The sequence below is a fragment of the Pantherophis guttatus genome, chromosome 8 (genome assembly GCF_059756535.1).
Source record: "Pantherophis guttatus breed Tessera chromosome 8, ASM5975653v1, whole genome shotgun sequence".
In the NCBI taxonomy this organism is placed as follows: domain Eukaryota; kingdom Metazoa; phylum Chordata; class Lepidosauria; order Squamata; family Colubridae; genus Pantherophis; species Pantherophis guttatus.
This window is the reverse complement of record NC_142070.1, coordinates 52,391,240-52,414,820: the sequence shown is the minus strand read 5'-3', so window position 1 is coordinate 52,414,820 and position 23,581 is coordinate 52,391,240. Positions and strand designations below refer to the sequence as shown.

Sequence of the window (23,581 nt, the reverse complement as noted above, 5' to 3'; positions counted from 1 at the left end):
GACGTGGCGCTCCCATGTAACACCTCTCCTGCGTGAGCTGCATTAGCTCCCGGTGGTCTTCCGCGTGTGCTTTAAGGTGTTGGTTCTCATCTTTAAAGCGCTCCATGGCTTAGGGCCAGGATATTTGCGAGACCGCCTGCTGCTACTGATAACCTCCCACCGGCCAATACGCTCTCACAGAGAGGGCCTCCTCAGGGTGCCGTCGGTCAGGCAATGTCGGCTGGCGGCCCCCAGGGGGAGAGCCTTCTCTGTGGGGGCACCTGCCTGTGGAACGAGCTGCCTCCTGGAATACGATTGATCCCGGACCTCCGGACCTTCCGTAAAGCCCTGAAGACTTATTTATTCCACCAAGCCGGCCTAGCCTAAATGGTTCTTAATTGGGATTTTAAATTTTATGGTTGGGGGTTTTAAATTAGGAAGCTAATGATTTGATTCTTTTTAATAATCTTAACTTTTGTATTTGTATGTTTTTTAATTTTGGCTGTTCACCGCCCTGAGTCCCTTCTGGGAAAAGGGCGGTATACAAATTAATTAATTAATTAATTAATTAAATAAATAAATAAATAAATAAATAAATAAATAAATAAATAAAATTTTCTCTTAAGAGAATTATCTGAATCTCTTTACACCATTTTTTAAAATTCTGACCACTTAAATGTAATTTTTCAAAATTATTTGGCAAAGTTACAAAACTATTACCATTAAACTACATGGGGAGTTGTTCAAAGGGCTGAAAAGAGCCTGTTGTGAATGGCATTGGGATCCCTAAGCCTGGGATCGACTGCTTAGGTCTGGCTCCTTCTTGTAGTCTTTCTGTAGTTTGAAGCAACTGGGCACGTACAGGAAATGGAGCATGCTCCAAAGTCTTTTCTTGTTGGAGCTCTGATCTCCCTCTCTGGGTTCTGAAGTCAGGCCTGGCTGAAGCCTCAGCATAGGCCTGAAAATCAGCTGTGTGGCAGAGAAACCTTGGAGTAGCTGGAAGAAGGCCTGGACATCTTTCAGGAGACTGGAGGCACATCAGATGAGGTGGGTCTGCGACCTCGGGGTGGCTGGTGTGTGGTTGCTCCCTAATTTCCAGGGCGGTGATCAGGGTCTCTATGGCTTCTTTCATGCTTGCCTGGTAGGCGCGGCCTGGCAAGGGGCTTGTAGGTTCGGAGTGGTCCTCTGGGCCGCTGGAGTGCTGAACTGACTGGCTGGTGTTGTAGGCCTGGACCGTGGAGCTGGGGTAGGTCTGGCTTGTGGTTCTGGCAAAGTGCCCAGGGGAGCAGCCATCTTGGGGGAAGTTGGCTCCAGAAGGGAGCTGACAGCCATTTTGTTTGGTGGGAAACTGTGTAAGGGGAGAGTCTCTCTGGCAGCAGGCGCCATTTTGGAGAGATCAGGCAGGGGAATCCTTACTGGGATGGCAGGCATCTCTGGTGCTGCCTTCTCAGGCCTCTTTCTGGCTGCTGCCCTTGTCTTTAGGAGGGAGGCGAGCGCTGCTCGGCACTCCTCTTCTGACATGTCAGCCACTTGCCTGTCCAGGCTTTCATCTTGTCCTTCTGCCCCCTCGTCGTCAGTGCTGAAGAAGCCTTCTCCAGCATCGCTTGGCTCAGCCCCTGGGATCTCTTGCTGCTTCTGGGTGGCCTCTGGCTGCTAGGTTGTAGCATGATGGAAATCCCCTTCGATGTTTTCCATCGATTCAGACTGGGGCTGATGTGAAGTTCTCTTCCATTGAAGGCCTCTGGTCACAACAGGGGAGCTTCTCTCACAGGTTATTTTGGAGGGCATCTTGCCTTTTCAACAGCTCCTGGAATGGAGTTCTGCTACCATTCCCTCTGCTACCATTCTGTGGAATTGGGATCGTAGAAACACCCAGGAGCATAGAAGAGTTCAGAGGCAGATGCATCAATAAATGTCTTAAACATATTTATTCATATAATAAATCATATTAACTATGTACAACAGAGATCAAGTCTCATGAGGAACAAACATGAAAAGAGAGAGATGGAGAGAGCGAGTGAGAGAGCAAGGTGGAAAAGGTTGGAGGGGGTTTTATACTCAGGGTAAGCCCCTCCTTTCCACATAGGGGTGGAGACACTCTCTGCCTCCACTGGTGTCTATATGACACATGTGCCAATGGCTTGCAAATACATGACAGAATGGACCAGCACAATCGATATGAATGCGGGACCATGGTCCCTGGGGCCTTTCCCACTCTTTGGACTGGGCAACCGGGGGAGCGGGGCGAGACTTTTGGCAGGGGATACACTTGGCTACCCATTCAGCAATACAATTGTCCATGTTAGGCTACCATACATAGCTCTTTGCCAGCCTCTTCATTCTCACAATTCTGGGGCGTCCGATATGCAGGCGTCTTCCCTTAAGCTAGGCGGAATCGCCACCTGGTCACCCCATAGCAAACAACCCCCTTGGGTAGTCTGGTGCACTTGAAGGCATCTCTATGTGTTACTATAGTCTGTGCTTCCGCGGTAGCGTCATCTACCGGTAGTTGCTGGTATGCTTGCGCAAGGTCTAACTTAGCGAAAACCTTGCCAGGACCCAGGGAATGGAGGATGTGTTGCACAATAGGGACAGGATAGGCGCTCTGCTGGAGGGCTTTATTGAGGGTGCGCTTATAGTCGGCGCATATGCGCACAGACCCATCAGATTTAATTGGCGTGACTATTGGGGTCTCCCATTTTGCATGGTCGCCCGGCACTAGTATACCCTGTTTTATGAGCTTATCCAGCTCCTGGTCTATTTTAGGTTTAAGTGCGAATGGCACCCTCCTTGCTTTCAGTCTAATGGGGGCTATCTGGGGGTCTAGATTAAAAGAGATAGGAGTCCCCACATACTTGCTGAGGCGGTTGTCGAATATGTCCTGGAGTTCACGGAGCAGGTTGTCTGTCAGGCTACTGGTGATGGAATGGATACCGGTCACTTCCATGCCCAGGGCCTTGAACCAATCGAGTCCGAGGAGACCACAGTGATTGGCAACCGCTCGTTGAATTTGCCGAATTTCACCTGGAATGTCTCATAGCCTTCCACAGGGATGCGATTTCCCTGGTAATAGTTTAGTCTTAAACGCTGACGTTTCAGCTGGTGTTTCTGCAGTTTCGGAATGGCCGCCTTTAGTTTGCCCCACGACATGATGATGATGGACAAGACGGTGTCTATCTCCATTTGGCATGGCGATCCCTTGATCTTGACTGTCACATGTAGCTTCGGTTCCGGGGATGTGGTAGCCTGGCTGATGTGAGTCTGGAATGTCTTGGGGGTTTTAGCATAGGCGCTTCTCCTCTGGAAGTTGTCCCTGTCCCTTTTGGGGGGTCACGGTTGGCCTGCCTGGCTGGTAGATGTTCGCTGCCTATGGTTGGATGGTTGGGTCACCCTGCAGACTCGCGCTAAATGCCCTTTCTTATTATAGTGCCTACAAATGGCATCTTTGAAACGGCATGTCTGTCTCTGGTGAAACCCTCCACAGCTAGCACAATTCTGCTTCTGGTCGTCATTATCGATCTGCCTCTTGCTCTCTGTTTTGAAGACTTCTTCATCGCTTTCTTTGGCACTGTCAGGTTCAGCTGATTCATTATGGATGGGGGTAGATTTGTGTGCCGCCTGGGGTGGCACTTGCCGCTGCAGTGACTCTGCTGCTTTATTCAACGATTCATGTGCCCTGGCTTCATCGAGGGCAATGTGGAGGGTGAGGGTCATCTTGGCCAGCAGTCGCCTCTGGAGGTGAATGTCCCTGAACCCGCAGATTAGTTGCTCTAGGAGAACATCATCTAGATCGCGGTACTCGCAATGCGTGGCAGCCTTGTGTAGCACTGCTATGTATGTATTTATTGACTCACCGTCCTTCTGGAGTCTTTGCCAGAACTCATAGCGCTGAACGAATTTGGACGGCACAGGGGCATAGTGTATCCTCAACATGGTCTGCAGGACCTGCCATGGTACAGACTGCACCGGTGTTGGCTCTGACAGCAATTCAACTGTGTCAAACACTTCGGGGCCGCAGTGGCTCAAGAAGAGGGCTCGCTTCCGATTGTCGGACAGCCCTTGGAGGTCGTTTGCTTTGAGGAAGCATTCAAACCATATCATGTACGATCCCCATTTCTCTTTCGCTGGATCGAATGGCGTTGGCAGTGCAAAGGCGGACATTTCTCTGCTGTGCTCGGCTCGTGCAGATTTTCCTGCCTGGCTGGATTCAGTTGTCAGCTCTTATTTGCGCAACCTGTCTACCTCAATCCCACCTTCATCGCCAGGATTAGATGAAACCCTGTCCACCTAATAATATAAGGCTATAAAATTCTTCATAAGAGGAATTTCAGAATATGCAGAATGTTTACAAAGCACTTCTTTCTGAATAGTTAAAATAATCACATTTTTAGCAGACTCCAATGGCTGCTTTGGAAATATATCTTGGCTATCTCTGCATTCAAGTGCCTCTACAAATACTGTTATAATTGCTTCCCTGGAAAGGAAAAGGAAGAGGAGCAAAATGATTGTGCATGTTCTTGTGTGTAAACACAGCTAGGAATAATTTATGACGCAGTATATGAGCAATAGAAAAAGACATGGCTACTTGAGTGATTACAACAGAGATAATTTGTACATATTACCACATGTTCTGAAGCAATTCTTATTCAATTTGCACAATCTAAAAGCAACACACTGATAATTCTATATTCATTGCACATATTGCTTCTGAGTGAATGTCTAAAATGCAAACTTTAATGTTAGTAATCAAGGTAATTAATCATTCTAAATCAAGATGATTGATATTCATACTTTATGCACTTTAATTAAAATAAGCAGAAAGAAAGGAATTTTAGAGAGTGCATTTGGAGAAGGTGGAAAATGATAGAAAACAAGCTAGGAATTTTAGGGCAGTCACTTTTTTGTGACTTAAAGAGGAATTGAGGAAACAAATGCAAGTTCTAGTCGTGATGGCAAACCTTTTTGCCATCGTGTGCCCAAAGTGCGCACACGCACCCATGATGCAATGCATGTGCATCCCCTGTGCCCCCTCCCCCCACACATGCAGGCAACCTCCGTGCTTCCCTGTGCATGTGTGCATGACCCCATGCTCTCCTGGCCTCCTGTGGATGTGCGCGCAACCCCCTGCATGTGTGTGACCTGTGTGGGCCCCACCTCCATGTGCATGCGTGTGCGACTCGTGCATGCACCCCGCTCCCAAAAACCAGCTGGCTGAGGGGAGGTGTGCATGCATGCGTGATGGAGCTGAGGTGGGGCAACAGCTTGCGTGCCTGCAGAGAGGGCTCTATGTGCCACCTGTGGGACATGTGCCATAGGTTCGCCATCACGGTTCTAGTCTATCCTTAAGCATAGGAATCAGTGATGGGTTTCTACTGGTTCGCTGCGGTTTGAGCGAGCCGGTAGTGGCGATGGTGAGCTGAGAGCGAACTTGTTCGCTCTGACTGTCAGCTGGGCCTTCCCCCCTTCCCCTGCACTATACCTACCTATATTTATTATTTTTAGCCCAGCTGATAGGCATGGCAGAGTGGATTGCTGCGCCACAGCTGTTCTGAAATGCAATGCATTTGCGCAGAACGCAAGTTTGGCAAAGCACATGTGCGAAGCAAACCAGTTGTTACACTGGTTGAAACCCACCACTGATAGGAACCCATTGGATAATTCCCTTTCAGCCCTGCCTACTTTGTAAGTGGTGGTAAAAGTTACCTTGAGCTCTTGGAGGAAAAGTGCTTGCAGACCTGCAGGTTGTGCTCACTGGAACAGGCTTTATATGCAGTTAGATCTCTCCTTTTTTCCTTGATGGCTGGCATCAGCTTTTCTGAATGGGCTTCAAACCAATCTGCTGTCTTTCTGATCTCCTTACCATATATTGAGAAAGCAGTATTATAAACAGCATTCTTGAAATATTTCCATCGTTCAGTTGCATTTGCTTCAGCCGGGCCTGGGAAAGTTTCCTTGAGTGCTTGTGCAAATCCCTCCACTTGCCCTGATTGCAGGTCTTGTTGATGTCAATTTGTGGTCTTCCTTCTTCGAGTGATGCAATCTTTTTACTTGCAGGGTTTTATCCCAACACATCATCTTCATCTTCATCTTTTACTGTTAATCCCAGCATATTCATCTTTATTTTTACTGTTTAACCCACCATAATCATTTCATTGTTACTGTTAATCCCAACATAATCCTCCTTGTTTTTGCTGTCATACCCAACATAATCATTTTTGGTTTTTTGCTGTTAATCCCAGTATAATCATCTTAATTTTACTGTTAATCCCAGCATAATCATTTTATTTTTACTGTTAATCCCAGCATAATCATTTTTGTTTTTGCTATTAAACCCAGCGTAATCATTTCATTTTTATTGATAATCCAGCATAATCCTCGATGTTTTTGCTGCCATACCCAGCATAATAATTTTTGTTTTTGCTGTTAATCCCAGCATAATCATTTTAATTTTACTGTTAATCCCAGCACAATCATTTTATTTTTACTGTTAATCCCAGCATAATCATCTTTGTTTTTGCTATTAAACCCAGCGTAATCATTTCATTTTTACTGATAATCCCAGCATAATCCTCATTATTTTGCTGTCATACCCAGCATAATCATTTCATTTTTACTGTTAATTCCAGCATAATCCTCCTTATTTTTGCTGTCATACCCAGCATAATTATTGTTTTTTTGCTGTTAATCCCAGCATAATCATTTTTATTTTTGCTGTTAATCCCAGCATAATCATCTTTTTGTTGTTACCATCCATCTATACATTACTTATTCCCAGTTAATCATATTATCATTATCTTTTTTATAACAATTTAACATCGAGACATAGTTTTTACTTCAAACACATCTTTGTATGCATTTATGAATCTCTTTTAACATAAATTTATTTCTCTTATATTCTAATTTCCATCAGTATTTCAATTTTATATATCTATAACATTCTTCTCATATTCCTATTTATCCATATTTATCAATAAGAACCTCCTTTTTATTATTACTACCTGCCTATACATTGTTTTTACATTTTTAATCACATTGTTTTAATCTTCTTTTCCTTTTTCAGCCGTGTATACCTTATTTCTTCATGTTCTCGCCTGCTAGCATATATTCCATTTCATTTTCAAAGTCTTTAAATTTTGTCTTCCATGTATCATTTTAGTTCTTTTTCTTACTTTTTTTTTAAAAAAATATAAACTTTATTAAAACACATATAAAACACATATAAAAACATTTACACAACATACAACATGGAAATAAGTTAATCGTTTGAAGTATTGTTTCATAGTGGTTCTTCAACTAATACGGTTGTGATTATTCCCCTTATTCATAGCCTAGTAGTTTTCTCCTTTTCCCTTTCCTCCCCCCTCCTCTTTTTTTCCCCTTAGAATTCCCCTCTTAGCAATCTATATATTTGGATTATAACATTGTTTTTGGATTACCATATTCATATTTATATACCCATAAGAGATTATTTATCTACATATTTACATCTTTATTCTGTCCTTCTTGTGTCTATGTTTCTTTAGTAATGGCGTTATGCCATTGGTACCATTTGTTCCATATTCTATAGTATTCTGTCTCTTCTTTTTCCTTAATCTCTTTTGTTAATCTGTCCATTTCAGTGCACTGTGCGATTTTATTTATTAATTCTTCTTCCAATGGGATTTTTTTCCTGTTTCCAGTTTTTTTGCGCACATTATCCGAGCTGCTGTTAGGATGTGTATCATCAGGTATTTTATTTCTTTAGGATATGTTTTGGTAAAGATTCCTAGCAGGAAGGTTTCTGGTTTCTTCTCTATTTGTAGCTTTGTTATTTGTTCCAACCATTTCTTAATATTAGACCAAAATTTCTTTGCTGTTGGGCACATTCACCATAGATGATAAAAGGTACCTTGTGATTTTTTGCATTTCCAACATAATGAACTGTTTTTCGGATGGATTTTTGCCAATCTTGTGGGCGACATATACCACCTATAAAACATCTTCAACTGGTTTTCCTTGTATGCCACTGCTAGTGTTAGTTTTGTATTCACTTGCCATAGTTTTTCCCACTTCTCCAAATCTATTGTATGTTTAAAGTTTTGCATCCATTTGAGTACACTTCACTGTTTCCTCCTCCATTTTGTATCGCAACAGAAATTTATAAATTTTACTAATTAATTTCTCTTCTAAGTCTAATATAATTTTATCTAGTTCTTGTTTCTCTATATATATTTCATACATTTTTGTGTGTTCCTTATGTTTAGATTGGATCTGTGTGAAAGTCCACCAGTCGATTTCTCTGTTTAGGTCTATTTCCAATTGTTGTTTGGTTTTCAATTTCCCTTGATATTCAATTAAGTCTTTATATCTAATTATATTTTTAGGTTCTGTTTAGGTTTTCTTACTTTTATTCCGGATAAAATGTAAAAATGTTTTTCTGTCTCTTGTTCCTGCACCAGATCCTTCTCTTATTCCTGTGCCAGTTTTTTAAATTGTTATTATTCAAATTATAAGAGTTCCGTTATAGTTTCCCTTTCTTTTCACCAAAGTCAAGCTGCCTGTAGACAAGAAGAAAAACCTCCTCCACAAAATCCCACGGCTATTATCTGTAGAGTTCACAATTTTCCATGCCAAAAAACAAGTTACAATGTTCCTTTTTGAACCAGAAGGTGTCTCTCTATAATCCACAATTTCCATTAGTCATGCAAGTATCCATTGTGTTTCAATTATATAACAGTCCAACTTGATTACTCTTCTTCTTCTTTTAATTTTAAAAATATCAAATCTTCTTTTTTAAAGTCCAGCTCAAATTTTAAAACTCTGTCCAATCTTTTCACCATGTCTCAAAATTTAGTTTTTTTAATTGGTTCTGTTCAAAAATTAGTTGTTTATCGGGTCTTTGTCTCTTTAAAGTTACATTTAAAATTTTCCATTTAAAATTTTGGTTGTCACTCACCCGGCTTCAAAGTGCTCCATTTCAATCCACTTTCCTCCTGTATATCTTTTAGCCCGGTTGTCCCAGCTTTGTGGCAGCCGCCATGGCTGCTGCCCCCCGCATCTGACACAGAGGGTTCCCTCTGACCTCCGAGGAACTTGCCTGTTCCTCTTGGTTGTCTGAGCACCTCTCTTTCTTCCCTGTCCCTGCAGGATGGTTCCAGTCCGAAGACCCATCGGCAGCGGTTTGGCAGCCGGGGTTTTTGTGGCGCTCATCAGAGCCCACTATTTCCCCGACTGTCTCGCCATGACGCCAAACCGGAAGTCATGAATGAAATATCTTGTGGATTTGTCCAGTTTGCTGTTGAGGTAGTAATTGTGGATTGCAGCTTCAAGGACCCCACACACACATATTACATTTTTTTCCCTAAATCTTAAATTTGGACAGCATAGCCTTTCAGACAGAAGGCAAGACTTCAAATAGTGAACACATTGCTATTCTAGTTGGACGCCAGGAATAATATCCTAAGTTTATTTATGTAGAACTTTTCCACTCCCATATTTCAAATGAGGTAAGTTTATTTCTTCCAGAGAATTTCTGGGATTGACTGGATCTGCACATAAGATCTATAAATAGAAAGACAAAAACTTTATGTCAGTCATTGACCTATAAAATATAGTCAGTAAAATGAACACACAAAGTATTCCCTAACAAGAACAATTAGTAAACATTTTGCTACACCTAATGTAACAAAGATACAAAATAGCCTTCAAGTATAATTTTAGCCTTAAGTATAATTTCCCTCTTTTAAAATATTTTATGTGTTTTAAGTATAACAATTTTAGGAATTCAACAGTGGTGGGATTCAGCCAGTTCGGTCTGGTTTGGGAGAACCAGTAGTACAAATTCTTTGTTGCCCAGCCCACCCCGCCTGCCCATCTCATCCACTCACTTGGCATAGCAGCAGCTGCTGCTCTCTGTCTGGCTCCTTAGCTTGCCTCGACCACACAGTCTCTGAGGGTGTTAAATGTGTTCAAGGATCGTGCCCAATAACTCCATAAGCAGGTATTCATTAAATCAGGTATTGTTTATTAATTAAGCATCTCATCATTACAGGTACAAGTCTGGAACTGAAGCAGGACCGCATGGCTGACCCTTAAGTACCCCCTGGGCGTGGCTAAGGTAAGGAGGGGTTATTGGATTAGGGTGGACCTTGGAGGCTGGCTTGTCCAGCCCCCCTGCCTCTAGCTCTGGATCAGAGGCAAGGCATTTATTCCTGACAAAACCCCCTCTAAATGCCTGGCCGAGGTGTTCTTGTGTGGTGCATACCTGAGGTGCCCTTTTCAGGAGGACACCTAATTTTGATGTTAAATACGTGTGCTGTTTATTTTGCAATGGTTTGGTTAGAATGTCCGCTGTTTGTTCTTCTGTGTCACAATGTATAACTCTTATGAATCCTATGCTTGCGAATTGTCTAACGTGTTTGTATTTTATGTCGATATGCCTCGACCTTTGACCCACTGCTTCAGCCTTAGATATTTCCATAGCGGCTTTATTGTCCTCGTGCATGATGATGGGATAGTTCGGTTCGGCCCATATGTCTGCGAGCAGGTCATCAAACCAGACCAGGTTGTTGGCGGCTTTGGACAAACAAATATATTCAGCCTCTGTTGTGGATGTGGCTACCAGATCCTGTTTGCCTGTGTACCAATGTACTGGGCTGTTGTTTAGAAAGAATACGTAACCTGAAGTACTCTTTCTGCATTTTACATCCCCAGCCCAGTCAGCGTCTGCATAGCACGTGAGTGTGGGTGTTGTGGTGTTTTCGGGTTCTAGTGATAGGCAAGCATCGGAGCTCTGCTTTAGGTACCTCAGTACCCTCTTGATGGCTTCCCAGTGGTACACAGTGGGTTTACCTACATGTCGTGATAGCAAGTTAACTGGCAGGGCGATGTCTGGCCTAGTCCAGTTCGCAATGTATAATAGGGATCCTATGGTGGATCTGTATAATGTGTTGTCCTTGAACGCCTCAGCCTCATTATACATGTCCTTCAAGAAGTCTGGTTGCATTGGTGTTTCACACCCCTTGGCGTTTGTCATGTTGCACTTATGTATTAGTTCCAAAATTTTGTCCTTCTGTGACAGTTGGAAACCTCTGCCAGTTTTTGTGATTTGCACTCCCAGGTATTTATCTACCTTACCCAATATTTTCAGTGTAAAATGTTTTCCTAGCTCACTGGCGAAGTCATTACATTTGCTAGACTGGCCACCGATATACAATATATCGTCCACGTATATCAAAACGTACTCGAGGGAACTGCCTGACTTCTTGGTGAAGAAGCAGTTGTCGGCCGAGGTGGCTGAGAATCCCATGGACTTCAATGTCTTGGATAGGCATTCGTACCAACGTTTCCCTGACTGTTTGAGTCCATACAAGCTCCGGTTTAGGATCCAGGTTTCTCCCTTCCTGGTGTTTTGGCTAGGTGGCGCTCTCACGTATATCTCTTTATCGAGCTCGGCGTGCAGATAAGCGGTTTGCATGTCGAATTGATGCACTTCTAACCCAAGTAGTGATGCAATGACCAACGCACATTTTACGCTTTCAGCCCTGACTGTGGGGGAGTACGTTTCCATGTAATCATCAGGGTACTTTTGGGCGAACCCTTGTGCCACCAGCCTAGCCTTGTAGAGTGCTTTGTTTCCCTCTAGTGTTTTAATTTTGTAGACCCACCTGGTGCCTATGGTCGTCTTTCCTATTGGGACTTTAGAGGGAGTGTATACGTTTAGTTCCCTCAGGCTGTCCATTTCCCTCTCCATGGCTTGTTCCCATTTTTCTCTTTCCTCATCTGGTAACTTCAGTACGTCCTCATATGTGTTGGGGGTTAGTTGGTTAGTGTGGAGGGACAACACGTAGTCCCCTAACCTTTCTGGCTTTTTGCCCCTGTTTGCCCTGATTGGCTTGTCGGGGGGTGTCTCTGTGTCATGCATGTACCTAGCTTCTCTCTCGGTGAGTGAGTCCACTTTGATGCATGGGTGGTTTTCCTTCCACCCCTTCACTGGTATTTCCTGTCTCTTGGGTTTGCTCTTTTCCTGCTCTCTACCCTTTCCTGTTTGGTGCTTTATCCCCCTTTGGTCATCCCCTGGTCCGTCCTTGCTAAGGGACACCTCGTTGAGGTGTATCTTGGACCAGTTGGCATTTTTGTGAAAGACAGCTGTTTGTGATATCACAAAATTGTTATTGCTGTCTATGAATCTATATCCCTTCGTTCCTGGTTCATACCCCATGAACCTCAGTCTTCTGGATACCCTTTCTCCCTTATGTCTCAATTGTTTGGGGATGTGCACATCTGCTGTGACCCCGAATATGTGTAAGTGTGACACCTCTGGTTTCCTTTGGTACATTAACTCGTATGGAGTTTTGTTTAGTACGCTGGTCCATAACCTGTTCAAAGTGTAGTTCGAATAAATGAGTGCTTCTGACCAGAAATGCTGCCCTAGGCCGGCATCCTCTAGTGCGCACCTCATCATGGTCTGCAGTTTTTCCGTTCTGCAACGCCATTTTGAAAGGCGGAAAATGGAGAAGTCGTGTAGTGGACTATCCCGCGTGTCTTTAGCCATTGCGAGAAGTCACTTGACAAAAATTCAGACCCCCGGTCTGTCATTATTTGCCTGATCTTGGTATCATGTTGTGTCTTCACCCTTGCGTAGAATTCCTTAAATTTTTGGAATACTTTGCTCTTGTGTTTTAGCGTGTATACGAAGCCATAGCAGCTGAAATCATCCACTATGGTCAGGAAGTACCTCTTCCTATATTTGATGGAGGGTCTTAGTGGCCCCACTAGGTCCATATGTATGAGTTGGAAGATTGAATTAGTTGTGCGCACTGACTTTTTGGGCCTTGGTTTAGTTTTTAATTTAGAGCTCTTACAAATAGAACACTCGAGATAGTTCTCACAATCCTTTATTTTTACACCTTCAGAGCATTCCATCATTTTCTGCACCACAGGGAAACTAATGTGTCCTAGTCTTCTGTGTAACAGGTGGGCACAGTTGTCATGCATTGGCTTCCCTATCGCTGGCTTTCCTTCCCTGTGAGTCCCCCGCTCACTTGTATTATCAGTGGTGTGTGCGTGACTAACCCCCTCTACTTCCCCACTTGTGTAGTCTGGGTTGTCGGGTTTGACCTTCTGGTGATTGTTTACCTCTGGCTGCTTGTCCCTGACTGGTTGGAAGAATGGCAGTTCCCCACTGATTACTACTTTCCCTATTCTTTTGCCCCCTCTAGTTACCTGCGCCTTTCCTTCTTTGAATGTCACCTCGACATTGTTGTCCTTGCTTAGTTTTAGAGTGGCAAGGATGTTATAGGGTATATTTGGCACTAATAGTACTCCTTGTACTACTCCTACCCCTGGCACGTGTGCGTTACCTTTACCTGTTACTTGCACATTGTTCTGGTTAGCCACTTTTATTATAAAACTCTCTTCTGTAAATGAGGTTAGCAAGTTACGGTCATAAGTGGTATGGTTTGTGGCCCCTGAGTCCAGCAGCCATGTGCCTTCCTCCCTGTCCTGGCCTATGTGTCGCTCTTGATCTCCTATGCCATACAGTGATCCAGTCTGGCTCTCCCTGGAGCTGTCCCTGTGGTTTCTCCTGTCCCTGGGGCTAGGGGAATCCCTACGCCTGTGTCTGTCCTCTGGTGAGCGTCCGCTAGTGTGCCTTGCCCTTTGTTCTGGTCTGTCCCTTCTATGTGACCTATCCCTGTCCCCTGTGTTTCTAGGGCAGTCCCTTTTGTAATGATTTCTTGACCCGCATATGTAGCACTCTGCGTTACTGTAGTTCCTACCCTGTGGCTCAGCCTTTCTGCTGGGACTTTGCTCCCTGCGGCTTAGTGAGCGGTCTTTCCTGATGCTGTCTTCAGCTATTAGTTTACTTGTTAGTAATTCCAGTGAGAGTTTCCCTGACCCTAGGTTGTCTATCTGCGTGATAAATGTGTCCCAACTGGGGTCTAAGGAGTTTACAATGATGCTTATCATGGTCCTCTCACTTATGACCTCCCCCCTTTGTGTTAGCTGAGCTCTGGTGGTATTTAGAGACAATAAATGCTCGCTCATTGGGGTCCCTGCTTTAAGTTTGGTGGCGTAGAATTCCCTGGATAACCTGGTGGTGCTTGCTACGCTTTGGCAGTAAAATAGTTTGTGCATCCTCTGTATTACCTCCAGAGCAGTCAAGTGGTGGTTAATGCTGGGGTAAATACTGGGGGTAATGCTGGCAATGACAATACAGTATGCTTTATGGTGGATGCAATTTAATTCAAAAGTCCAGGGTTTTTCTGGAGGGTCTATGACTAGGGATAATAGACCTTCCTTTAGCAGGGTGACCTGGAGTTGCTGGTTCCAGTCCAGGAAATTCTCCCCATCCAGTCTTAGTTTGGGAAAGTCACTTGGCAAAGTCCCTGAATTGTAAGTTAAATTACTTACATTATGTCGCTGTCCATGGTTCCTCACGTAAGGATACTCACAATAAGGCAGAGGAACGACTGTGGCAAGTCTGAACTGACTTGTCTCTATGTGCTTGCGTCGGTGTAGCTCTATGTCTTGTTCCGTTTCTCTTACAGGGATGCATTGCGCATGCGTGAGGTTCATTTCTGCCCAGCCGCCGTGGAGTGAGGAGCTCGTCCCCGCAGCTCCCGGGTGAAGGCCCCAACCTTCCGGATGGGCCTTTGGTTCCTTCTTGGTCGGCCTCGCTTGCTCGGGATCGTCGCGGATCGTCGCCTGGAGCCTCGGGAAGTGGTGAGGATCGTCGGTGGATGTCGGGAGTCCCGTTGGGGCCGCGAATGGTCCCGGATGGCCCAGCCTTGTGTGGGTGTCGCCTCCGGGTGTCGGGCCGAGTCCCCTGCCCGCCAATGGACGTCCCCTGCCTGCGGATGGCCCCGTGGGCCATGGATCTGGTCCTGGTCGTCGGTCCGGTGAGTAGTCCCATCGCCTTCGGTGTCCCGTTTTTATGGGGAGGCTCCTTGGGAGCTCTGGGTGGTCCTGGGGCCATGCGGTAGCGGTCAGTTCCCCAGGGTGGCTGCCGGTGTTGGCCCTCTTCGCGCTAGGGTCCCCTCTGCATTTTGGCCTAGCACCGGGGTGCGTGTTCGGTAATTTCATCTTATCCCCCAGGGCTGCGGTGATTAGTTCGATGGCTTGGTTGACCTCGGGCTCGGTAGGCGGGCCTGTAGGTTTTGGCTTTGGGCTTTCTTGTTTTTTGTAATAGTTTTGGTCGGCTACTTTTGGGTAGGCCCCGATTCCCGCCATGAGATTTAAATCTCGGGAATCTATTGGTGGGTGGTCGGCCATTTTTGATGATGTCGCCTCCCAAGATGGCCGCCGTAAAAAGGGCGCGAAGTCTCCTTCGGCCTTTTCGGTGGGTTTCTGGTGGGGGAAGTCCTCCCTTACCGCATCTTCGTCGCTGTAGTCGGATTCGTCTTCATCTTCCTCACTCGCTGCTTCGCAGCCTTTGACCAGGCTTCGGAGTTCCGCGATGAGGTCGGTGTTGCTTTGTGACGAATCTATCAGCTCCAGAAGTTTTACTTTTAGGTCGTGTTTTTCTCCTTTTGAGGTCTCGTGTTTCTTCCACCCCTCGTCGCTTCTGGCCGGGGTGCATGGGTGGTGGAGTAGGCCGCTCGCCTCGGGTGCCTCTCCTTGCGTGGTTTCGGGTTGGGCAGGCCGTCCTGCCATCTTCTTGGTGAATGCCCTGGTATTCACCCTGTCTGTCGCGGTCCTTTGCATGTTGTGGAGTATTAGGATTGGGCTGTCAAACCATCCTCTGCTACCATATTGTTAAACGTGTTCAAGGATCGTGCCCAATAACTCCATAAGCAGGTATTCATTAAATCAGATATTGTTTATTAATTAAGCATCTCATCATTACAGGTACAAGTCTGGAACTGAAGCAGGACCGCATGGCTGACCCTTAAGTACCCCCTGGGCGTGGCTAAGGTAAGGAGGGGTTATTGGATTAGGGTGGACCTTGGAGGCTGGCTTGTCCAGCCCCCCTGCCTCTAGCTCTGGATCAGAGGCAAGGCATTTATTCCTGACAGAGGGCCAGCCAGCTTGCCTGCCTTCGGCTGCATCCCATGCAGCACTCTCCGCATGGCCCAGCTAAGCTGCCCTGATCTGCCTGGCAGCCTGGGTGAGCCTGCAAGCAGCAAGGGCCGAATCCCAGCCTACCTGCTTTCCATGTGGCCCAGCCAGCTTGCCTGCCTCTGCGCCTTGCTGCTTGCCTGCCTTCACTGGAGCTACCATGTCGGCCGCATGGCCCAGCTGATCTCTGTGCCTGGCCTGCTATGCTCACCGAGGCTGCCCTCAAATGTAAGCCCGTGGGCCTGAGAGGAAGGGTCAGCTGGCAGAGGGATGATGCAATTGGCATAGCCTCATGCTCCCTGGTTGCCCCCCCCGCATCCCCCCAGCAAGTGAGCCCCAGCAGCTGCAAGAATCTGGGCAGGGGATGAGATGTGGACTGATGGGGAGCTAAGCGGCGATGGCTCAGCCCTGGCTGGCTCGCCTTCCCCTCTGCCACCAGCCCTGGGAGGAAAGTAAGGTTGAAGCCAGTTGGACAAGCTGAACCGCTGCCTAGCCCAGAGCTGCTGGCAGGGTGGGTGAGGCTGCAGCGCATACCTCACTTGAAGTTTCCAGCCATTTGTTTAAAAATGTTCCCCAAAGAGGGAGGGGAGGAAGTCCCCGCCCACCGGAGATTGCCATTCAGGGTGGGGAACCTGCAGGGGCCTGCCTGGGAGCCTGCAAATGGACCAGTGGAGCCGAGCAGCTGGGACGCTGCTGATGATTATCCAGTTTTTTCTGCCCGGAAAAATATCCAAGGCAGGAAAAGAAAAAAAGAAAAAAAAAGGAAGAAGGAATTAAAAACAGGAACAGAGAAATAATATTTCCCCAATTGTTCACAGCTTGAGCAACTTTGGGAAAATGGGAAAGTTCCCACTTTCTCTGTTGGTGGGAGTCAACCACCTTTCAATTTGATCAGCTGGGAGGCTGCTCCCCCACCACTCAGGCCGTTTTTAGACTGGAGAGCTTCCTGCAAACTCCTGCAGCAACCACCATTTCCTTCACTTACCTGCTTTCCAGCTCAGTTCTCTGGCAAGCAGGGCAACAAAAGAAGACTATGTGACTACAACTTTTTAAAAAAAACTTCAGTCAGACCTTCCAACTTCATGATATCTCCCCCCCCCACGCCCACGCCCCCCCTCCAGTTGGAAGGTCTGACTGAAGGTTTCTTTTTAAACTGGTAGTCACATGGTTTTATTTTGTTGCCCTGCTAGCAAGAGAATGGAGCTGGAAAGCAGGTTAGTGAGGAAATGCTGATTGCTCTGGACTAGTGTGGAAGTGGAGATTTTGCATTATGATTGCTCATAAGTAAGTAGGAACCAGTAAAAAGGAATGGAAAAATCCTTATCTGTGGATCAGTGTTTCTCAGTCTTGGCAATTTAAAGATGGGTGAACTTCATGCTGCCTGGGGAATTCTGGGAATTGAAGTCCATTCACCTTAAAGTTGCCAAAGTTGAGAAGCATGGTTCTACACTAGAGTTTAGGATTTTCCATTCCTGTTATAGTAGTATTGTAGGAAGTTAGCACCCACCCCTTTCCTGGAAGAGTGAAATATTTTAGGAAATATTAAAAAGGCAGAATATTATATTTCCCTGGATGAGAAATATGAGAAGCATATTTTACAGACAAAGCAGCTCCCACCTTCCTGCCCCACACCCTTTGTCAATGGGCCATTAAGGCCTGGGCCAGTCTATTCTACATAACAAAGATCTGCCTCCTTCAGGCAGAGCCATAGTAGGAATTGCCAAAAATGGGATTAGCCCTCTACACAATAGCAGCAGAAACTCACCACATGGCACCTGGGAAGATTGCATCAGCCGGCAAGGCTAGCTAAACCCCCACCCCCTGGGAGTCTGACAACCAATCAGGATACTCTTTCGGGGCCCCAAGAAATGCAGAGCCAGAGAGAGCATAAAAACCCGAGGATTTACTGTATCTGCCCCTTTTCTGTTCAGGAACTCAAGCCATGTGATCCTGTCCACCATTAAACCATCTTTCCAAGCAGTCTCCATGTTTCCAGTGTCTGTTTTCCCCACTTGGAGCAGAACCTAGAAGGATGTTTCTTCCAACAGTATAAAGTAATTTATAGTAATTAAATAGTAATTAAAGCAATATGAACCATTACTGGACTTTTTGTGAGAAACAAATTAAACGTTGATCTGTGCTTTGATGATTAGATATGGGATTATGGAAATAATATAGACAAATGTTAATCATAGAGTAAGAGTTTGATATATTTTGTACTTATATTTGTGTAGGAAGTTAGCACCCACCCCTCTCCTGGAAGAGTGAAATATTTTAGGAAATATGAAAAAGGCAGAATATTATACTTCCCTGGGAGAAGCATGTTCCCTGGGAGAAGCAGCTCCCACCTTCCTGCCCCCCACCCTTTGTTAATGGGACAGAGGCAGAAACCCAATCCTTTGTCAAAGGACATTTGCAACACAATAGCAACAGAAACTAACACAATGGGACCCATCTAGACGAGGCTCACCACATGGCACCTGGGAAGATTGCATCAGCCAGCAAGACCCCCACCCCCTGGGAGTCTGACAACCAATCAGGATACTTTTTTGTGGCCCCAAGAAATGCAGAGCCAGAGAGAGCATAAAAACCCGAGGATTTACTGTATCTGCCCTTTTCTGTTCAGGAACTCAAGCCATGTGATCCTGTCCACCATTAAACCATCTTTCCAAGCAGTCTCCATGTTTCCAGTGTCTGTTTTCCCCACTTGGAGCAGAACCTAGAAGGATATTTCTTCCAACAGGCACAGACACTGTGAATAATTTCTCCCCAAGTTCTAAAGCAGCTCTTGGAATTTGAATCTGAAAACCTGCACATTCTAGTATAAAGTATCTTGGGGAATCATAACCAACCTCTAATCTTTTTATATTTGGAAAAAAAGATGTGGAGTTTAATAGGGCATAACTAATGAAGAATTATCTATATGTATTTCCAGTAAAGGTCAATGTTATAGAATTAGCATTAATTTATAATATTCTTTTGTAATTATTTACTATATTTCTAGCAATGTTCTGTGTCAGGAAAAGCATTGAGAGGTTGTGTTCCATATGGATTTCATTGATTTATCAGATCCATATTTTAATTTTGAAAATAAAGGCACTGGTATCTTATTATTTAGCAAGCAGTAGTGTAGCAAAATATATAAAACAGTAGTTTCAAAATACATGACCTAAATAGGTGGCCAGATGGCATGCAATTTTTAACAGCCATTATCTCTCAACAACAGCTGATGAGGATGCTGAGAAAAAAAATTGGTGTACTTATTTCTAGCTAAATAGGAGTTGATGACTGCCAAAGTACTTTTGAAAGTCTATTCCTTGCACTTGGAAATAAGCATATTCATAACTTTTGCTGACACGTAAGAGTATATTTTAGAAACCCATAATTTCTCCTGCAGTTTTTTCAAGGCTACCAGGAAATGTAGTACTTCACAGCTACATATATTTTCAAGGATAAATAGAAGAGCAATTTGCCATTTGTATTAAATTAAATCAGACTTTCAGTTCAATCAAAACAGCTTGCAGCTGAATGTAATAATGTGGTTTTCCTGACAGAAAAATTGAAGCTCTTCAGAAAAGTCCCTGCTGATATTCAGCATGGTATAGCCTTCACTAGCCATTTCTTGCTCTCTTTGGATGTTTTAAAATTTGGTAAATTGAGAGGGGAGGAAGAGGAAAAAGGACGAGCCAAGAAAGTAAAGCACAAAGAAGCATTTTAAGTGGTGTTTTACGAGGACAATAAAGTAAAATGCAACATGCAGCTGAATGGAATGAGTATGCTGATTCTAAAGCTACCTACTTAAATTCTCATTCAGTTTTTCTCTGTGTCAGAGACTAAAAAGTATTGTTGGAGCACTGAATGAAAAATCAAACACAGCAAGTCTGGCAAGTTGTACTAATAGAAACAACTTGTTTTTTTCTTCAAGTGGCTGTTGGAAAAGTCTTCTAGATGCATGACTGAGAATCTCCTTTCTACGATTCTTTTGACCTGGAAGGCGTGTAATAATGAGTATCTCAAAGGCATGTCATGAGGATAATAGAACAAAGGATTATGAAAAAAAAATATTTTACTTCAGCGAGTGAAAAAAAGACCCATATCAGCAACAGCTTGTCAAAGCTTTGCGTGTATGTGCAAGAGAAAACAATATGCACAGCCAGAGGAAAGCTTTATTGAGCTGTTCACCCAGCTGAACAGGCAAGTCACATTTTAAACTGAGAATGATTTTTGCCTGCTTAGTCATATGATGAAAGTTGCAGTGGAGAAGGATCTGTGTCTATCAGAAAAAAAAGTGTAATCCAATTCTTTTGGATTATGTATTCTCCAAACATCTTTTAATTCCATATCTTCTTTCATGTCGAAAAAGGTCTGTGGTAATCTGATCCTAGACTTTGCCAAACTCTTTTTATCTAATTTAGAATCGATTACTCCATTCCAGTCTCCCATAATTAAAATAGATCTGTAATCCCATTGCAGTATTTTAGTATGTAACATCTTATAGAAATGGGGCGTTGGTCCTACCTGATACGCCCCTTCTCGTTGAGTGGAGACAGCAGCCAGACGTGGGTTGTGCTCATTGGTCAGAGGATGGACTGAGCCTGGAATTCTTTTAAAATCCGCCCCCTGTTGCTAGGGCTCCCAGCTTTTGTCGAAAGAATATCCAGACTCGGTGTGTGGAAAGAAAAAACAGTAACAACAAATCAATAATACAAATAACATAGATGACCAGACTGAAAACCCTAGGGTGGGGCTGGCTGCTGTCTCCACTCAACGAGAAGGGGCGTATCAGGTAGGACCAACGCCCCTTCTCCCTTGAGGGTGGAGACAGCAGCCAGACGTGGGACATACCAAAGATCACTGTCCCATTTCACGGGCGGGGACAGTCTGGGCAGAACACCCCTCCCGGGTCTCAACACGGCGTAATACCCTTCTCCCAAAATCAGCCTCCGCAGAGGCGAACTTATCCAGTTTATAGTGTCTGATAAACGGGGAAGGAGATGTCCAAGTCGCCGCCCTGCAGATCTCGTCCAAAGAGGCGTTCGAAGACCAAGCTGCCGTGGTCGCCGCACTCCTGGTAGAATGGGCTGTGACCTTGGAAGGAAGAGGCAAAGACCGAAGTTCGTATGCAGTCGCAATCGTTGTTCTGATCCAACGCCCCACCGTGGAAGAAGTAACCCGTTGACCTAAAGAAGGTAGAAATGAAATAAACAGTGATTCTGTTCGTCGAATAGCCGCAGTCCTCTGGATGTAGAGTTCGAGCGCCCGGCGGACATCCAGGGTGTGTAACCGGCTCTCCAATGGGTTGGAAGGACATGGATAGAAATCTGGAAGAACCAGTTCCTGCAAACGATGGAAGGGAGAGTTAAACTTAGTCACAAATGTCGGGTCCAACCTGAGGACCACATGATCCCCATGGAAAACACATAAATCCTCCCTAGTGAAGAGCGCTGCTAGTTCGGAAATTCTGCGCGCTGAAGTGATAGCCACTAAAAAGGCTACTTTGCCGGATAACAGACGTAAGCTGACAGAAGCAAGAGGTTCGTATGGTGATTCCATAAGGGAATCCAGCACCAGGACGAGATCCCAGGAAGGATATCGATGTAGTACGGGAGGACAGAGGTTGGTTGCCCCACGGAGAAACCGTCGGATCAGAGGCTGCTGGGACAACGAATGAACCAAATTATATGTCAAAATAGAAGAAATAGCAGCCACATGTCTCCGGAGAGTGTTTGGAGACAGCCCTTTGTCCAAACCCGACTGTAGAAAACGAAGGACCTGTAAGATGGAAGCCTGAAGGGGGGAAAACCCCTGAGTCTTACACCAAGAAGCAAAAGACCGCCAAGTGGCGGAATAAATCCGTTGGGTAGATGACCTCCGAGATGCCTGGATGGTATGAATTATATCAGAAGGGATGAGGTCCCGCTGTAGAGCTTCCCACTCAACCACCAGGCGGTCATCTGAAGCCACTGAGGGTCCGGATGTAGGATTGCCCCTTGGCTGAGGCAATCTGGAGTACAAGGAATCCTCCAAGGAGGGGACACAGAGAGATGCATCAGGTCCGCAAACCACGACCTCCTTGCCCAGTGTGGAGCCACCAGGATGATCTCTGCCTGTTCCAGAAGTAGTTTCCGAATTACCCTCGGAATGAGGGGAAAGGGCGTAAAGGCGTAAAGTAGGCCCTGTGGCCAAGGAGAGCGCAGGGCGTCCACCGCTTCCGCTTGATTGGAGGGAAAACGGGAAAAGAAGTGAGGTAACTTGTTGTTCTGGTGGGATGCAAACAGATCTACCTGCGGACAGCCGAAGCGAGCAGTTAACCCCTGGAAAAGGAGAGGATGCAGGCTCCACTCTCCATGGTCCACCTGTTGGCGGCTCAACCAGTCTGCTGTCACGTTCAAGACCCCCGAGATGTGGTCCGCCTTCAAGGAGGCCAGATGTTTCTCCGCCCAAAGGCCTAGTCTTTTTGCCTCCCGCATCAGTGAAAGGGACCTGGTGCCGCCTTGGCGATTGACGTGCGCCTTGGCAGAGGTGTTGTCGGTGAGGATCAACACGTGCTTGCCGGAAACCAGAAGTTTGAAGGCTCGAAGCGCCAGGTAAATTGCTCGCAGCTCCAGCCAATTGATGCTGCGGGTAGTTTCTACATTGGACCACGTACCTTGTGCGATCTGATTTCCACAGTGGGCTCCCCATCTGAATGTGCTGGCATCGGTGGTCACTGTTACCCACTGAGGGTCCAGGAACAGACAGCCCTTGGAGAGCATTGGAGAGAGTCACCAGCGAAGGGAGGAAAGCACCTCCCTTGGAACCGCCACCTTGGTGAGAGAGGATCCCCTGCCCGTTCTCTGAAAAGGCAAGAGAAACCATTGGAGGTCTCTAAGGTGTAACCTGGCCCAGGGAACAATCGAGATGGCCGAGACCATCTTGCCTAGGAGTTTGGAAAGAAATAAAGGGGAAGCCCTCTTATCCTTCCGGACTTTAGCTACCATGGATCTCAACGCGGCTTGCCGATCCGGGGAGAGAAAAACTCTACCCTGTTCCGAATCAATAATAGCCCCCAAATGAAGGATCCTAGTCGAGGGATTTAGGTGGCTTTTCTCTACATTAACAGAGAAGCCGTGCGACACTAGCATCTGAATTGTAAGGCGGAGATCAGACATGGCCTGCTGATAGGAGGATGACAAAAGGAGGATGTCGTCCAGGTAACACTGGAGACGAACGGCTTGGAGCCTGAGACGGGCCGCCAAGGCTGCCAAAATCTTAGTGAAGCTACGGGGAGCCGAGGAAAGGCCAAAGGGTAAGGCTGTGTACTGGTAGTGAACACCAGCATAACAAAAACGGAGGAACTTCCTATGGGTAGGGCGAATGGGGACATGGAGGTAAGCCTCCGTGAGATCTATTGAGCAGAGGAGATCGCCCCTCCGTACACCGTCTAAGATTGAACGCAAGGATTGCATTTTGAACCTTCTATAGATTACAAACCGGTTCAAACGTTTAAGGTCCAGAATAGGTCTCCACCCACCCGATGACTTAGGGACTAAGAAGACCCGAGAGTAAAACCCCTGTCCCACCT

At 45.6% G+C, this 23,581-nt stretch overlaps 1 protein-coding gene and 1 long non-coding RNA gene across 2 annotated transcripts in view; one reads left to right on the top strand and one right to left on the bottom strand.

The window, feature by feature from the left end:
• The window catches only part of LOC148112640 (uncharacterized), a 176,316-nt gene extending 159,537 nt beyond the window's left edge, over positions 1-16,779 (top strand). Inside the window, exons 2-4 of the long non-coding RNA XR_015729218.1 lie at positions 10,010-10,075; positions 14,508-14,858; positions 15,808-16,779. This is a non-coding gene — a long non-coding RNA (uncharacterized LOC148112640). The remainder of the gene's footprint in view (positions 1-10,009; positions 10,076-14,507; positions 14,859-15,807) is intronic.
• LOC148112641 (uncharacterized) lies at positions 3,310-4,140 on the bottom strand. The gene has a single exon (XM_087874952.1). It carries the CDS (start codon positions 4,138-4,140, stop codon positions 3,310-3,312), a length of 831 nt encoding a protein of 276 aa, XP_087731078.1.
• Positions 16,780-23,581: the final 6,802 nt, after the last annotated feature.

Excerpts from the sequence above, each read along its gene's own strand:
- LOC148112641 (XM_087874952.1), bottom strand. The coding sequence starts at position 4,140 with ATGTCCGCCTTTGCACTGCCAACGCCATTCGATCCAGCGAAAGAGAAA.